An 18,231-nucleotide genomic window follows, 5' to 3' on the forward strand; every position below is an offset into this window, starting at 1 on the left:
GCTAACAAAGTGCTTTAATAAACAGATACATATCTGTACAATATAGCATATGTATACAAACACGCGAACTTGACAAGTCTCAACAATATACCAGAAGTCGATGCATTGAACTCAGACGAAATCACACAAAAAAATTTCTATAGATAAATATATATAAATAAAAAAGGTGTATAAGAGTATGATATATAAAAATAAATAAAATTTTACATTAAATTAATATTAAGATTTAAAATTTTGATTATTAATATATTTATTAAAAATAAAATAAAACGTTTATTATTATTGCGTCATCTTATCTTATATATTATAAATTAAATAGATATATTTTTAATTTGTTTACAACTTTTTTTTGGCGATAGAATTTCTACGGTTTTGAGCTAATTAATATTAGCTTTCTTTAGATATAAACTTATGTTTCAAACCATGATCTATTAATGTAGTTTTGAAGACTACAGAAGAAATGATGTATTATGACTTGCTTTAGTATATATTTTTTCTGATTATCTTATTTCGTGATAATTTTATTTATCGTTATGCTCATAATGAATAACCTATTCTATATCCCACAAAATAAATAACCTAATTATCTCCCTTTGTCTATTAAAATTGTATTTCCCTGAGGTTAACTTTTACCTTTGACGATTAATATTGTATTATTGTACAAACACGAATTTTGACAAAACACTTTATTAATTTAGAGTTTACAGTAATTTAATTATATATAATATATGGACACAAAAAATCAGCAATTTAACAAAAAATAAAAACTGCCACTGGAGTCACAGACCCTTGACAACGCGCCATCTAATTAATGTTAATTTTAAACTATATGTAAATAACGCAATTTACTGTGGTTCCATATCATATAATATATAACCTTGCATAATTTATTTTTATCAAATCTAAAATACGACAATATTTTTAGGATGACACGTTATAATAAAATATGTTGTATGCTGTATGTTTTTAAGTGATGTTATATTTTCAATAGTATAAATATAATGGCATTCCCTGTTTTAGTAAAACCATTTTCGAATATATTTTCACCGGTAGATTATCAATATCAAAATTATATGCTGGTCTAAAATGTCTATGAAACTCTAAACTAAACTTTAACGAAGTAAGCCAACTCAACTTGACCCAATAAAAGTACAAAAACTATATTTAGTTTTAAAACTTTCATAAGGTTAGGTTGCGTTTGATTAATTACTTTAAGTTTAAACAGAAAATGGACATTTCGAAGCTGCCAAATAATTGCAAATATAATTTTAATTGCTTCTATAAGTAAAAATATACATTTACTAATTAAATGTATTCGGGTATGATATTATTATAACGACAGTGAAAATATAATTTTAATGGTAAAATACATTCACTGCAACATATATTAAAAATCATAACAGAAAAGCGCTTTATATGAACATTAATTATTATGATAAAAGGTTTTAAGGTAGATAGTGCAAAATAGCATTGTTTCAATTAAGCTTTAATATAATTATGAAATATGAATCACATGAAGTATGAATCGTGAATAATTTACAGCATTAGTACGATCGAACATTTTTTACTCCCGGCAATTTTTCTCCGGGAAAAATATTTTTAATTTATATTATTGAAGCTTAACTAGTTAAAATAAACCTAGCCAGTAATTTAATTATAGATCAAAATGTTACTTCCAGTTAACTTCCTTTGATGAAATATTTTTTATAGTGGCGTTTAAGTCATTTTACTATCTCAACGATAACATAATTCATTCAATTTTTATTAATAATTAAATTAAATATATAGCTTCGTAGCGAAACAAAACTTGGCATCTTCAAATATTTATACATTAAAACGACTTATTTAAGCGAAGGTATAATCGGTTAATGCAGTTATTAATTCATAATTAAAATTTAAAAATAAATTAGAATGTGCTATGTATTAGTAAAATATAAAGTTAAACATATAAAACTATTTTTTAAACGTGTTAAATAAAATTAGCTTTAGAATAAAAGGTGTCATAAAAACATCCTAATAACAATCTGAATATAAATCACAACTAATAAAACATTAATAATTTCGGAAGCAATACTTCGTGGAGAATTTAGAGTTGCTTGGTTAAACTAACTAATAGAAGTGTACATTAACATTTGAAAAATATATGTGTTGTATATCAACCCTTTTACGCTTAGAAACTTTGCACACTAAATTCGATACTTAAATGCAGAATTTCTTCTTAAGGGTTAAATACATATAAACTACTCCTTATTATACAAATATAACTATGTAATATTATTCACACAATAAAATAAGTCACATTAAACGAGCGTTCAACCCTTTACTAAAGGATCACGGTCAGCTAACAATCGCTAGGTTTACAGCTTAAGCATCCCGATCCCTTTACGACCCATTTGAACTTTTCCAAACACCGGGATTGACCGTAATAATAATTTATTTTTACAGTTAGGCGGAATAACCACTGTCTGCCCGTGGATGCAGGAGCACTCCTGCGATTGGATCTACAAAGCCCCCGCTTTGGCAGCTCTGGCTTTGAATCTGGTCTTCCTCATCAGGATCATGTGGGTTAGTATTATTTCCATTTATTGCTTTACTAATAATAAGGATCAACAGAGGCGCTCTTTGAGTATTGTTTATAATCTTTGCTCCATCCTAAAATATGCTTATCGATACAAAGTCACCCGCTTTTTCCAAACAACAGATAAAACGCTAAGCCGAGTCTGAAAAAGTATCTTAAAACTCATTTAAAGAGAATAAGAATAATGAACGCTGAGTTTGTTGCTCGGACGAAATCACATGCCAGCGTGCGGGATAAGGGTAAATGGAAAAGAGCTTAAAGCGCAAAATAAATGGAAAAGTTTTCAAAAAAAATATGAAGAACCGGAAAACCAACATCCATGGTTTGCTGTGCTAAAGCAGACTTTTTATGATAAGTAATTTCACGTCTGTCTTGAAATGTTACTTTTGAATAAAGAATGAGTTAAAATAAGGTAGCGAAAGGTGTAATTAAGAATTGTTATAATGTCATAATTATTAGCAAAAGTTTATTTTTACTTTAGGAATTTAAAAATACAAATGATATACAAATGATATGAAAATCATAAGCATAAGTTAAATTAAAAAAATATTAATAAATATTTTTGTTCCCAAAAAATGTCGAGAATTTGTCAAAAAAATCTAAATTCTTCTGGACAGTCGAAAATTAATTGCTGTTAAATAATGCACATATATATAATAGTAATATAGCAGAATTAATTTTTTCTTAAATTAAAATAAAATTTGTCCAAAATTTTTTTTGTAAAAATTATCAAGGATAAATAATAGTTAGTTATGAGTTGTGAAAATAATAAATTCAAATTTAAATTTATTTGAATTTTACCATATTTTTTATTAAAAATAAAATTTACATCAATATTTTTAAATTATTTAAAACTTCTTTAATTTTAAAAACAAGTAGTAGTTTTAATGAGTTAAACTCACAATTCTATACAGAGCAGGTAGTTAAAAAAGGAACATGGATTTCCGATATAAACTCCAAAAACATTGTTAGCGAAGTTTTATGACCGAATCCAAGAATTACGACGAACAAACATTCAATTTTAACTACTGCGAACATTTGTTGCTTAAAAAAAATAAGAATTGAAGAGTCAGTGATTTATTAATATAATATTGGCAAGGATTTGTTTGCCGAATGAATGAAACAATAAGAAATGTTTAAATGTATATGATATACAAATCACACGAGGCTGAATTTTTTTACAAAATACGACGAAATATATCATGCATTAATTATTTTAGTCAGAATTATAAATATATCTTATTATTGAATTTGAAATAATTTAATAATGTATTACTATGTATATTTAATAATGTTTAAACCAATATTTGTCATCATTTATATTTTCATTATAAACAATTATTTAATTAAAAACTACATATTTGGTTTTACATGTGTAGCGCAACGATGAAGAAACGCATGTATTAATGGCTTATTTAATTTTCTTGTACTTGACCTACATCTGAAATCTCTCACTGCACATGCAGTGTGTCCTGAGTTGCTTTTTGAAATGCACGCGTATCGTTAATGATATTTATCTCTTTGTGGCGACCACACACAGCCCTCGTTACGACCAGAAAAAATAACACCCAAGTATTCTTACTGTAAATATTCTCTGTCATTGAAAGAATATTTCTTTGTTGCAAAACAACAAACCACACAGATGCCCACGTTTGTAAAAGATCTTATTTTTAAAACTTGTGTTAATTTACTGTGACCAAAATAATCATCTATCAACAAGGAAACAAGACACTAGCGTAAAGGATTGGGACCACACAAGACCTTGTTACGACCAGAAAAAAAGCATAAATAACACGAAAGAATTCTCCGATGCATTGAAAGAATATTTCTTTGTTGCGAAACGGTCACGTATATATTAAATCATCTGAACCACAAGATCCCCGTTGCAGTATACGACCTTGGACAATGCCCATCAAGCAAATGTCGCTTTCTAAAGGCGTATATCTATTTCGCTGTTTTGAGAAATGAGTAAATTTATTGGCTAAATGATCGCTGGATGATTGTGATACGTAAGAAAGCTTTGCAGTCCTGGATACTTAAGTCTGAACTTTGATGAGACTTGAATACTCAGGCAGACACTTGATGAGACCAGCAGACGCTTGCCTCCCGCTCACATCTTAAGAGGGACTTTTCCAAGTTTTACAGCCCTGGATACTAGCCTAAACTCCGATGAGGAGAAGGCAGTTACCAGAAGCCACTCGAAGTGACCAGCAGACGCCCACCTCCCGCGGACAACATACCGTCATGGGCGCTCACATCCCGAGAGGAATTCCTCCATATGAGCACCACCGTAGCAGAGAGGGATTATTATCTGCTATACTGTCACTGTCACGCTACCTACAAGACTTTTGAGGACCTCACACGGAAATCACCCATACGCCAGCTTCTCCACCACCGCTCGGAGAAAACATCTCGCCACTTATCGTCTGTCGCAATTGTAATAAAATCTAGTAAAAATTTAACTAGATTCCACCTTGCGTCTCACTGGCTACGATGTCACACCCTTCGATCGTTTTATTACAAATTTTGTTATATGAATCGATTTTTCGTTATATGTTTCGATTTACGCGATATTTCCTGTAATGTATCTACCGCGTAAATCAAAATATAAGTGTTTAATTTAATTTACAAGCACAAATATTGCCTAAGATTACTTTACGTAAAATCATAAAAAATATATTCTCTAAATACACTGTAATAATATGAATATATATTGTATATTACATATTTTGTTTGATCTATTCAAATTTCTTGAGAGTTCCCCAAAAATTTAGATAAATTTCTTATATCTTGAGAAATGGAAAATATCAAGAAATAAAATATACCATAGACAACGCCTGCATTCACTTCAAAGATAAAGAATAAAATAAAGAACGAGCGTAAAATATTTGGTTGCACATCTGGACTTGCTTGAAATTGAAATGTTTTCAGTATACTGCATCTTTTATGGTATCTATATAAATATATACATACATGTATGTACTATTGAATTTATAAATATATACTATAATAATATAGTAAATTTAACTTGTTTTAAAATAATCACATGTTCATTTGCGTTAAATATTAAATAATAAAAATATATATTTATTAATAAAAAAAATGTTATTTTTTAATATATTTTCTAAATACTTTTTAATAAGAAATTTATATTTATATTTTAATATGCCCTTCAATATTGACTGGAATTTAATAAGGCAAATTTATTTATATTCGATTTCACTTTTGAATTGGTAAAGAAACATGGAAGAACGTAAAATTGTATTATTCAATATTTTTTTAATTTGTTATCATAAAAATGTAAAAATTTAATATCAAATTCAATTTTAACAAAGCCTAATTAAAATTTTATACAAAGCATAAAATATAAGTATTTTAAAGGTTAATAAAGCTAATATTGAAAATGTTATTAGGTCCTTGAGTTGAAAATTATTTATTATTTAATATTTTAAAACTTATTTAGCAATTATAATTACTGTACGCAATCTTGGATATTATTATTCTATGATATATTTTGATTAGGATCAGATTTTCATATTTATTTTAATTATAGTCAATTACTATCTCACTAATTTAATCCATCTGGAACGATGAAAGCAATATAGCTCTCGGAGTAAACATCACCATATAATTTTTATTGCTCAACGCGATTTGCAAGACTCGTCTGCTCCCTGTATTTTATAGCCAATCTACATTTCCATGTCTATTTTAAAACCCAAGCAAGTAGATCTCCTTCGTACTAGAGAATTGCGCTCTTCATTTGAGTAAGACGAGGTTAAATCGTGGGAAGGGAAAATTGCACAAAGATAAAGTGCAACTTTTGAACTCCTCATTTAGTAGCATGGTTCGTCTATTGATGTAAATTGGATTCAAGAAATATTTTTTTTTTGTATAATTAAAACCGCAATTCTGTATACATGTTCAACGTCAAATCAAAGTCGATATTGTGAAATAAATAACACCCGACCTACAAGTATATATATATAATATTTAGCTTTCCATGTTCTATCGATTGTGAATATATGATTGATTTGTTATATTGAAGTATCAATCACGCCTTGTTAGTAAAATATGTATTGAAATTCATAATTAATCTTAATGTGTATTTAATATAAATTGCTGATATTATCTGACATGCAATCATTTATGTGATTTAAAAGAAAAATTAATAAGCTGGATAGTATAGTCGTAAAAATATATACTGCTGATTAATTACTTACAATTAGTCATATTTAATTTATTAATTAATCTTTAAATAAAAACTGTAAGCAGAAAATCTACTGTTCCATAGAATAAATCTAGGTAGGCATGTGCGTAATTATTGCTGTAATTTATTTTTAATTGAACATTTTATTTCTATTGGATGCTATAAAATTATATTAAAGATCGGTTTTTCGGTTATCTTCAGCAAATATTTAGTGCTTATTACATTTCTCTTGGTATTTAAAATAAACATTTTTGAAGCTTGCGAGTATTCGATTATTGATAATTACAATTACAGCACTCACATGGAAATAATACTGACTTTAATCATAACCTATTCATCCCAATGTAGGACACTACTGCAATCGAAAATTATTTATAGAATATAGAATGCAGCTAAAATTTACGAGCATCACTTAAAACGTTTGCTCACAAGATATACCACCACTAAATAGCGTAAGTCAAACGAGCCAAAGAATAACACTGTGTAACATTTATTTATATATTTAATTTATTTCATCAATATGTTAGTCAATAAATAATTATGTAATCTTGATTAAATTTAACAGCGACAGTTCATGTTTCACTTTAATCAGAAAGCTAGTGTCAAAGTAAGCATTTTTTCGTAAAAAGACGTAACAAACCGTTACATTTAATTTCCAATATCGACTGTATTGCTTTGCATACTACTGAGCATTAAATTAATCGTTTGCTGAAATCCCACACAAAGATTATTCGATCACAATACAACGTGATTCGCATTCGAAATCCCCTATTTTGTATAATTGCGTGGTCGGATTTGCAAATTTGACGTCGGATATTATTTGAGATAACCTAAAATACATTGTGCATTGATAAAAATTCTCAAATAATTTCAAACCTTAGTTAATATTGTACGTGGCGTATATAAAACACAGTTATTTAGAGTAAAGTTTAAGAAGCAAAGTGATTTTGAATCGTTCAAAGCAGACATACTTAAAATCAAAACGCTAAAATATGTTAAAAGAATGTTAAAGGCAGTCGCAAGTCCACATATTTCTGCTATTATGTACATATTCGAAAAACGTAAAACAGATATAAATATATTATAACAGTGTTAAATAATTAAAACGGCAATATGTTCAAACAATAAATTAATCTATTTTAATCTGATTATTTATACCAAAATTTAATCACGTAATCAGAAAACCTGCATTCATTTAAATTAAATATGTACTAGGCTTTAATAGTATTAATTAACCTGTTAAATATATAAAAGGAAATTGTAGGAATTCGACATTACCCTTCTGTTTTCCATAATTTATCATTCTATATTTAGGTATATGTATATTAAGCTTTTAATCAGATTTCAACTAAATAATATATAATCTACTATATATTAGCACAGCTTATAAATTTTATTCGAATTGATAAGCTGTGTCTATAACATATGTAGCTATCATATGCATTTTATAAATTAATTAACGTATTTTTATTAGAATAATTTTAATCATACATTTATTATTTAATTGATGACGAAAATATTTTAAAATAATCATGACCGAATTGATATGATCTACATTCAAACAAGGTCAAATAAAAATGAAAAAGAACTGAATGTCCGATAAATTTATCAGGGGATGGAAAAAACTTTTTAGGTGAAGGGCCAGATAGTAAATTGAAATAGACAAGCGGACCAATGAAAAGTATATTTATACATAATTTATTTAAGACATAATACAATTTGAATAAACATATGGTAAATATCCTATATAAAAATATTTATGATTTTTTATTGATTCTTAACTGTTTTGAGAAGGTTCAATTTTTTAACATAAAGTCTTTGAAAGTTTTCTCTTTTGGGGAAATTTTGTAGTTCAATAATAGTAATTCCATGATTAAATATTCTAGAAATATATTTATATTTTATGTACATCATAATTCTTATAAATGGAACTTTTTATTATTAAGAAAAAATGAAGGTGAAAAATTGTTGGTCGCCAACGTCTGGAATCAGACAGAAAATAATAATTTGTTACATAATTAAAATGTAAAACAAAAAGAAATTACAAGTTTAGCTAAAACCATTTAGCAAACTCGAATATTCGATTATTCGAATTATTCGCCTAATTTTCAACTATAAAAATCCTCGAATATTTTTTTGAATATTCTCTTATACTATCTAGAATGAAATTTAAAAAAAAAATTATAATGCAATAATTTGTATACTTGAGCAAAACAATTTTCTCTTAGTATACCTGAGTGAAAAGTGCCGCTGAAAAATCCACGATCATATATGTTTCTTTATTTTGTTTCGAAATGCGAGATGCGAAATTTGCAGAATTCGTTCGTTAAACGAAAAAAAATGTTGGAAAAGCCCACCCTATATTATCGTTTAACGCTTATCTCAAAAACAGGTGCTCGTCGCAAATTTTTGTGAAGTTCGTGTCACGTTTTTGTATTTATTGTTTCAAAAGGGAAATATTTTATTTTAATAATTCGATCGCGGTAATTTTTTTTCTAGTTATTTAATTTATATGCAAATCTGTATAAAAAAACTCCGATACGGATCCGATCTTTATGAATATATACAAAATTCGTTCCAAGCATTATTAGCTATTGTATATAAAAAAAAAATCTGTGCGTCAAAAAAAGTGTTAATTTTACGTTCGTTAATTTTACTGAATTATTTTAATTGCAGCTGATCTTAATTCTGGTGATTTAAAAAATCTGAAATGACGTCCCTCATTGATCAGTAATTCGCACAACATTGTGTTATGCATATTGTGAAAGTAATTAATGATTAATTAAAATAATTAATATTTCCCAATAATTATTATTTAATTAAATAATAGTTAACAGGTAATTATCTGCAGGTTTTGCACTAATTTGTTAAATAAAATAGTAACGGTAAAAACTGAGAAAAAAATTTAGAATATATTTGAATATTCGAATACTTCATTTATTTTTTTAATATAATATTCGAATAATTGAGAACTTCGAATAATTAAAAACCCTAGTCAGAAGTTTTATTGTTAAAAACAATGTTTGTTATTGTTTAAATTGTTGTGAAATAATTAAGAGATGTCAAGGCTTCCGTAGGCTTCAGGCGTTTACGATGCAGGTTAAGCTCCAGAAGTTGGGCCGGACCAGTGGACGCGAAGAGAGAAGCGGCGGCTTCTGCAATCTTTGTTGGTCTAAAATTAAGGCCTCCTCTTTGTTTTAGTACAAGTTAAAGATCTGTGTAAAATCTGATCTCTCGAATTCCAAAGTATATTTGCAAATTTAAATGCCAATAAAAGAAGTGTATGAGAAAGACTGTACGTATTTGGAGGGGATCATGAGAAAGTCTGTACGTATATGGAGGGGATCATGAATATACGTATTTATGTATATTCATGATCCCCTCCATAAGAGATTTTGTTGTCCGCCTTTTTTCGACTGGACGACCAATTACAGAAGGTGTCAAGTTTTTTAAAATAAATTGCTGTTGGCCGATAAACAGATTACGAATGGCCGTTTTGATGATTAACCCAAATGCACGCGTTATATTTTCTTAATTTATTTATTTTATTAAATCTTCCTTTGTAACCTGAGAGAGGTAAGCAAAATGCGTTACAACGGGGTAAATCTGCACTAATTGAGTGAGTCAGATATAATGAATACCTACAATTGAGCATTAACCACCATATTGAAAGTCTGGGAATCAATGATATCTATATTAATAATTATAAATTAATATTTATAACTATAAGCTGGGCTGGTTTTTTTGATAATAACGCATTTTTATTTAATAAAAATTCGAGTGGCGCTGCCAGGGCTCGAACCCGCAACTACAGAATTATTAGTCTGAGACGTTACGGACTACGCTATTCCGTCCTCAATGCAACGGATATTTCTGATTTATGTCAGATAATTTAATCCTTGTGACTTAAGTTATTAATTCATTTTTAACATTAATGTCCTATTTTTATGAACAACCCTATTTTTTCGACTAAAATGATTTATCACGTGCCGAAATGCCTTTTTTATAATTAAATATCATGAGTATAACAATTTGCTTTATATGTTAATCAAAAAAAATATTAAAGGAATACACATCGAATTAAATTAAAAAAAAAGAAAAATGCAGACAAAATGGCTAAGGAGCTAAGGAAAATTAGATTACTTAAAAATATATAGTTATATAAATAATAAATGTATAAATATGTTGAATTAACTCATAACTCATTAGTTGAAAGCAGTATGTATGATAAATATTCAATTAATATTGACCAAAAATTCCTATGTATGATTAAATTATAAGTGTAAACGTAATTTCTTCTAGCAAAAATCGTCGATTTTGACGTCGACAATTTTTTAATTATTGCAAATTAATAGTAAAACCAAAATAAGCTAAATAAGTGATTTTATTCATAAAAAAATATAATATTTAGTCATATAAGATTTTTGAATAAGCAATATTATAATATATAGAATAGGGATTAAAAATGTCTTGGGAGATAAAAACTGAGACATTCAAAAAATAGTAGTGAAAAAATCAGATAAATTCACAGCTGTATTCAAAGTAGGTAGTTGAAAAAAAGACAAGGATTTCCGATTAATACTTTGAATACATATTTTAAAAATATAAATAATATAAACGAATACAGTAATTTCAATAAGCAAATAATTCGTTTCAACTACCATAAACATTTTCCGGTCAGCAAAAAATTAAAGAATGTAAGGAGCAATGACTTATAAATGATTATACAAGTGCTTGGCATAACACTTGTTTGTTGGCTAAATTAAACAAGAGGCAATATTTTATGTACATAAGTGCTGTACAAATCATATTATATTATTATATTCTGATAAATTCTGTGACGGAAAGTGACCATTAATTAAACATGCATTAAATAGTTTAGTCAAAATAATATTACTATATTATAAAATAATTTAAATAAATTATATAATAATGTGTTCGTGTGTTTTAATTATTGTTTTACCAATCTTCACGTTCGTTTATATTTTAATTTTTAACAATAGCATAATTTACATGCATAAATATTGATTCAGATTGTTTTGAAAACAATTAGTGAGAAGATTTTTTTTACAAAGATATATACTGTAATAATATAAATAAACAGTGAATATTACATGTATTTTTCCATGTAGAACAATTTCTCATTTCTCGAGAAATAAATCTCTTAGAGATTTATAAACACGTAATTTGCAACACATCATACTTAGTTTAAACGTATATACTATAAGAGATACATTTTTTTCAAGTATATTAATCAAAAATATATATCTATATATTTTAAATTTTCCATAAGCATTGTGTTCATACATTCTGGAATATTGCCCAGTCATCCATTTTCCTCTTCATTGTAATGAAATACGTGAATGAAATTCCACACGAAGCGCTCTAAGAAATTGCAGCATACAAACTACAATAGTAATAAAAATACATTATTTAACTAAAAGAGAGTTTCATAATTCAAGCAAGTGAAATCATTTATTTTTAAAGAGCTCTCTATTTATAGAAAGATGAATGCGAAACGAAACTAGCGCAAAGTGTATTTTAAGAAGCTTTCAAGCTTGAACTTTTTCCTCATTTTGATTCGTTATAAGCTCTAGTTATAGACATTGCCCTTTTTAACCGCCCAAGCGCCAAGCGGGCGCAAATACGTGTAACGATTTTATATGTGATACATTGAACTAAATGTTACTTAATCGTATTTCGTTCTCAGGTACTCATCACGAAACTACGTTCGGCAAACACTTTGGAAACTCAGCAGTATCGCAAAGCGACGAAGGCTCTATTAGTACTCATACCACTGCTAGGTATCACTTATCTGCTTGTTCTCTACGTGCCCGGAAGTGGATATTCAGCTGAGATCTTCTCTTATGTCAGGGCCATTTTGTTATCCACGCAGGTGAGCACATATCATATGATACATGTTCAATATTTAAGTATAGAATTTACATTTAATATATATTACGTTTCAGACATCTTTAATATTTATTTAATAAAAATATTATAAAAATCTTTAGTCAAAGATTTTTTTAATAGAAAATTCCATACTAACATATGTATACACTTTCAACATTCACGAATTCGTTATCCCACTAACCACATATTGCTTTGTTTAGGCTCTGTATTTTGAGCTTTTCATTTTGTTTTTACATGTTTATGCAATAAAGTAAGTTACAAATCAAAGTTCCGCCCAATATACTAACTACAATTCTAAATTCAACATAAAACATTTTTTTAAGGTTATTATGTTTAATACACAAATAGCTACAAAACATACGCAATACTTTTTTAAATATCATTTTTGCTGTTTTTTCTTAATACATAGTTCATTTTTTTAATAAGTTTTTAACAAAGCTTAAGTTAATCACGATTTTTTTCCTCAAGTATGTGTGACAATTTTTTGTGCAACACATATAAAATTAGTGCTAAATTTTATCTAAAAATATTTTTATTTATAAGAACGAAAAAAATACATGTTTGTGAAAACTAATTAAAACCATATATTAAACTTATTAATTACAATTATAAAAACATTTGTTTGGAATTTATCTTCTTAGAAATACATAGATAAATTTAAAACTCAAGACTCGATATTGTCTAAATAAATCTAGTTATCTCGTATCCATTTAATCCAGCGATACTCAACCTGCGAACCACTAAACCATTATTTGAAGCTTGAACATCAAATATTTAGTACCATATGGTTTTAAAATCTGTAGATACACGGGAACAAATATTCTTAGGGTGAGCAGTAAGAATGTGCGCGATTTGTCGCGTAAACACTCGAATAATCGGACAAAATAAATATAATACTAAAACAAAATACACGGCAATATCTATTAACGTAATTGTATTATCATCTTGTACCATTTTTATTTAGAGGTAAGCTTTTATCATTTTGTCGATTTTAATTTTATTTACTGCTGCACGGAATATTTCAGTTCAAATCATTTACTCAAATTGCTTCGCTATGAGATCAGGCGTACGATGAAAAAAACCGGTTCTTCTAATTGTTAAATCAAATTTACAACTGTTTTTACACGGGTATTTAGCAGGCGCGTACGGTACGATATATTTCTTTTCGCTCACTCATGTATTAAGTGACGAGAGTGAGTGAGAGACAAACATGCGGAACGCGTGTAACACACGCCCTTATCTCTCACTCACTCTCGCCACTTAACACGCGAGCGAGCGAAAGGGAAAGTATCTCACCGTACGCACCTACGTGAGATGCTCCATCTGCCTATAATTATTATTTTGTTTATTTAATTTTATCAAAGACAATCAAATAACTGGTGATTTAGAAACGACAGTCTTCTAATTGAAAACAAATAAGATATGTTCAATATATTGTGAGTTACTCTATATAACTTTAAAGCTTTTGCAATTGTTTTTGTATTTTGCCAAAATCTATACTAATTTTTGGAAGTGTAAAAATATCCACAAACAAATATAACAGTACTTATTATACAACTGTTTGCATTGAAATATGATGCAAATTATTTGACGAATTTAGAGAGCTCAAAAATGATATGAATCTTAAAGTTATTTTGAAAACAATGAAATACGCCAAATTTAAAATTCAGTACCTGAAAAATACAGCACTATACAAAAATATGCTCACCTCCTTGCTCATGTTATTTATGTTAACGTATCTTTACAATTAATCTTATTTAAAAAATAAATATGCGAGAACATTGATGGCATAAGGAGAATAGTATATAGCAATTATATACCTGATTAGTAAAAAAAATTGTGTCAACACCAAACTACACACTGTTATTTAATTAATACATACATATAAAATTATGGAGCCCTCGTTTATGGTTCCGAGAAAAAATAGATTGAGTATCGCTGACTTAATATTGAATCAAACGCAATGTTAAAAAATACCCAGTAGCAAAAATAGTATAGTCATTAACACCAAATAATTAATTTTATGATTCGCACACGTAACAAGTCAATTCATAATATATAAGCAAACTTATTGGACATGCTAAATATTGTTAAACATATAAATCGCATGATATGATTAGACTGATACAAATTATTAATAATGTTTTAGTAATAAGAATTATATGTTTTTTGAACGAAACATTTTTACAACGTTATACTATGAACGACATATATGTACCATGTTTAAATTGTAGCTATATCGTATGTACTTTTATATTAAGGTTTATATTTATAAAAGCGGCATAAGAAAAAAAATACGAGAGACTGGTAGCAAATTACAGTTTTCTTTGTAAAACGACTCGTTCTCTGAAACTTTATAATTGGCTTTTGACTGCTTTCTGTTTGTTCGATATTACGAAATTTAGTAACATAAAATAAACTTTTGTATGACGTTCTTGAAATTTGTTTAGGGATTCACCGTAGCACTGTTTTATTGCTTCCTGAATACGGAAGTCCAGAATGCAATGAAGCATCACGTTGAAAGATGGAAAGAAAAGAGGTCGATCGGCGGAGGAAGGAGATATAACTATAACTATACCAAAGACTGGTCGCCGAGATCAAGAACGGAGAGTATAAGGTTTGTACCATTTGTAAATTTAATATCTTGAGCTTTTTAACACTCGTCACTTTTTTGTAAATTTAATTTATGCCTTTTATCTTATTTTCATTTCTTCGGAATGATACTTATATATTGAGAAAAGTAATAAATCACAAGGTGATTTGATAAGAAGTATACATAAAAAATACGTATTTAGTATAAATTAATTCAACAAAATTATATTTTAATTTCTGCATAAATAATATTTGTTATCTATTTATTGTCAATCATACGTTGCAAATTGACAGGGTGTAAATCAGTGACATCTATTTACTAGAAACTACAATAATTTCATCATTACAGATTACAATCAATAGATGTCACTATGCACGATCTAGCTTGATTATTATAAATATTTATTATAATATTCATTGGTGAGAATATGAAAAATGAGATAAACCTGATTTGTGATGGTCGATTTAAATCTTAAATATATTAAACTCACTGATTCTGATCACCAAGTCACAATAAAAAAATTGTAAGCGAATATTAAAAATATTGTGCTAAATTTCAGACTAATAGTTTTTTTTTGTATTGTTATACTTGAAACAAGATTAACCAACTAAAGGATATTATTTATGCATAAATCATAATTTAATGATTTTTATAATGCAAACTTCTTATTGAATCGTCATAATAATATGGTAACAAGTAAAGTCGCACAGCTTTTTTCAACTGTCAGATAATCTATAAAAATACGTGATAAGATAATTAGGTGAATAATTCATCATATTTAGGTAACCTTATAAAATGTCAAGTATTGTAGGTTGGTCACGTATTTCTAAACACATGTAAAATATGATTAAAAAATCACTTTCATACATAATAAAAATGCAAGCAAAACACAAAACCGAGAACACAAACACGAAAGCTTGAAAACTTTGCACGGTTAAACACAATATATCAAGTAGCGCAAAAAGGATACGGTAAATGTCAGATTTCAAGTAATATATAATACATGTGGATTTTTTTAATTTTGCTATGAAAAACCCACTATTTCTGAGACATTTCTATTTTATAATCAAAAATATTAGCTAAATTTTCAAGCAGCTTCGTCATCATTATATGCAAGAAGTAAAAAATATAGCAAATATTGTAACCTACTATTTTTTTATTGCTGGTCGATAATGCAATAGATCATTCGGCATGTAACTATAATAAAAAATTTTGGTTTTCAGTTTTGGACAGAGTATTAAATTAATAAAGCTGTTAAAAATATCGGCAATGTTTAGAAAGAAATTTCGATATCTACAATGAGTAAAAAAATATATTTTTAACGAAAATTAAATAAAAATTGACGACCAGAGAAAACAAGTTTTTTTCAGAATTACAGCTAAAACTTAGCAACCGAAGCAATTTTTAACAAAAGCGATTGTAAACAATTTGTAGAAGTGTCAAAAGCAGTAAATGATACTACTCATGCTATACATTAATTTATGAAAAAAATACTACATACACTAAAGTACAAACTACATATTTAAATAAGTATTTTGTACATACATGTATGTAAATAGTCCAGGCGCGCACTGTACGATAAATTCCTTTTCGCTCGCTCATGTATTAAGTGACGAGAGTGAGTGAGAGATAAAAGCGTGCGGAACGCATGTAACGCACGCCCATATCTCCCATTCGTTCTCGTCACTTAACATGCGAGTGAGCGAAAGGGAACGTATCTCATCGTATGCGCCTTGTAAATACATAGGTTTTTTCATAATATGTACGTATTTAAATAAATAATAATTTCCTTTACATTTTGTATGTAGGGCCATTTTATATTCACATATCCTTTGAAACTATGTTTTAATATATCAATAATGGTTTCAATTTAGGTTTTGTTTTATGAACGCAATGTTTTGACTTATACAAAAACCTTTGAAAGCAATTATTAATATAATATACATTAAGTTTATGATCTACTATATTTGATTAAATAAAATAATGGTTATGATTACTTATACAAGCACTATTTAATAATTTATCAATATTTTACATAAACATTTAAAATATAAATAAAACATATGACCGTCTCGTCAAATCGTTAAATTTTAAGATTTTTTCCTTAAGACTATAACCGATAGAATATATGTACATATTGTACTACAAAAATCAAACGACTGTATTAACGATGACTTATAAAAAATTAAGTAGAATGAAGAGTTCGCGAGGTATTATAAATATCATATTTTGGCTGACGCTGTTAACGATCTTTAATACAGATATCTTCATTAACTCTTTGATTGCATTTGACACCTTAACCCTTTAAACGCCAGCGACTTTTTAGTAAGTCACCTGTTATTTCTCTTTACGCGTCAGTCGCTCTTTCTAAAGATAAATATAAAATACTGATAAATAAAGCTAATAGAATAATCTTTATTAAAAAAAAAATTGTAAATAATTCGTTAGCTTGTTATAAAAAAAAGTACAGTTGAGTCACTGGCGTTTAAGTGGTTAACGATGATATTCAAAGTTATAATTACAAATGTGAATATATTTTTAATAATCTGTAGAGTATTTCCTTCAGATATTTCTACGAAAATAAGTATTGTATTTATTACGTAATTTATTATTTTTTAATATAATAAATTACGTAATAAATAAATAATATGTCAATGAGACTCGGCAACGTAAAATTAGCAAACAATTTTATCATTTTTTATTGCATTTTGATGATAAACTACATATTAGAGTTTCTAAAGAAAATCAATACAAAAACTAAGATATCAAATATCAAAAGTTTTTCGTTAATTTAATCAATTATATGAGGTGTGATTAAAAATAACCCTAGTACTAGTTTGTAATGCGCGTCAATAGTCAGCAATATTAGACGCGTAGTTTGTGTTTAACAGCTAAGAATTTATCTATTTCTGTATATTTAAAATAACGAAACAAATAATT

General features: G+C 27.6%; 1 protein-coding gene across 3 annotated transcripts in view; it reads left to right on the top strand.

The window, feature by feature from the left end:
- The window catches only part of Dh44-R2 (Diuretic hormone 44 receptor 2), a 100,924-nt gene that overhangs the window by 78,758 nt on the left and 3,935 nt on the right, over positions 1–18,231 (top strand). For all 3 annotated transcript variants that reach the window (XM_088195024.1, XM_088195022.1, XM_088195023.1), the window contains 3 exons: positions 2,446–2,565; positions 12,496–12,681; positions 15,149–15,315. In XM_088195024.1, the coding sequence (XP_088051150.1) occupies positions 2,446–2,565; positions 12,496–12,681; positions 15,149–15,315 (473 nt within the window). The remainder of the gene's footprint in view (positions 1–2,445; positions 2,566–12,495; positions 12,682–15,148; positions 15,316–18,231) is intronic.

This window comes from Plectrocnemia conspersa, unplaced genomic scaffold (assembly GCF_051122295.1).
Source record: "Plectrocnemia conspersa isolate PC_06_02 unplaced genomic scaffold, ASM5112229v1 ptg000010l, whole genome shotgun sequence".
Taxonomy (NCBI): domain Eukaryota; kingdom Metazoa; phylum Arthropoda; class Insecta; order Trichoptera; family Polycentropodidae; genus Plectrocnemia; species Plectrocnemia conspersa.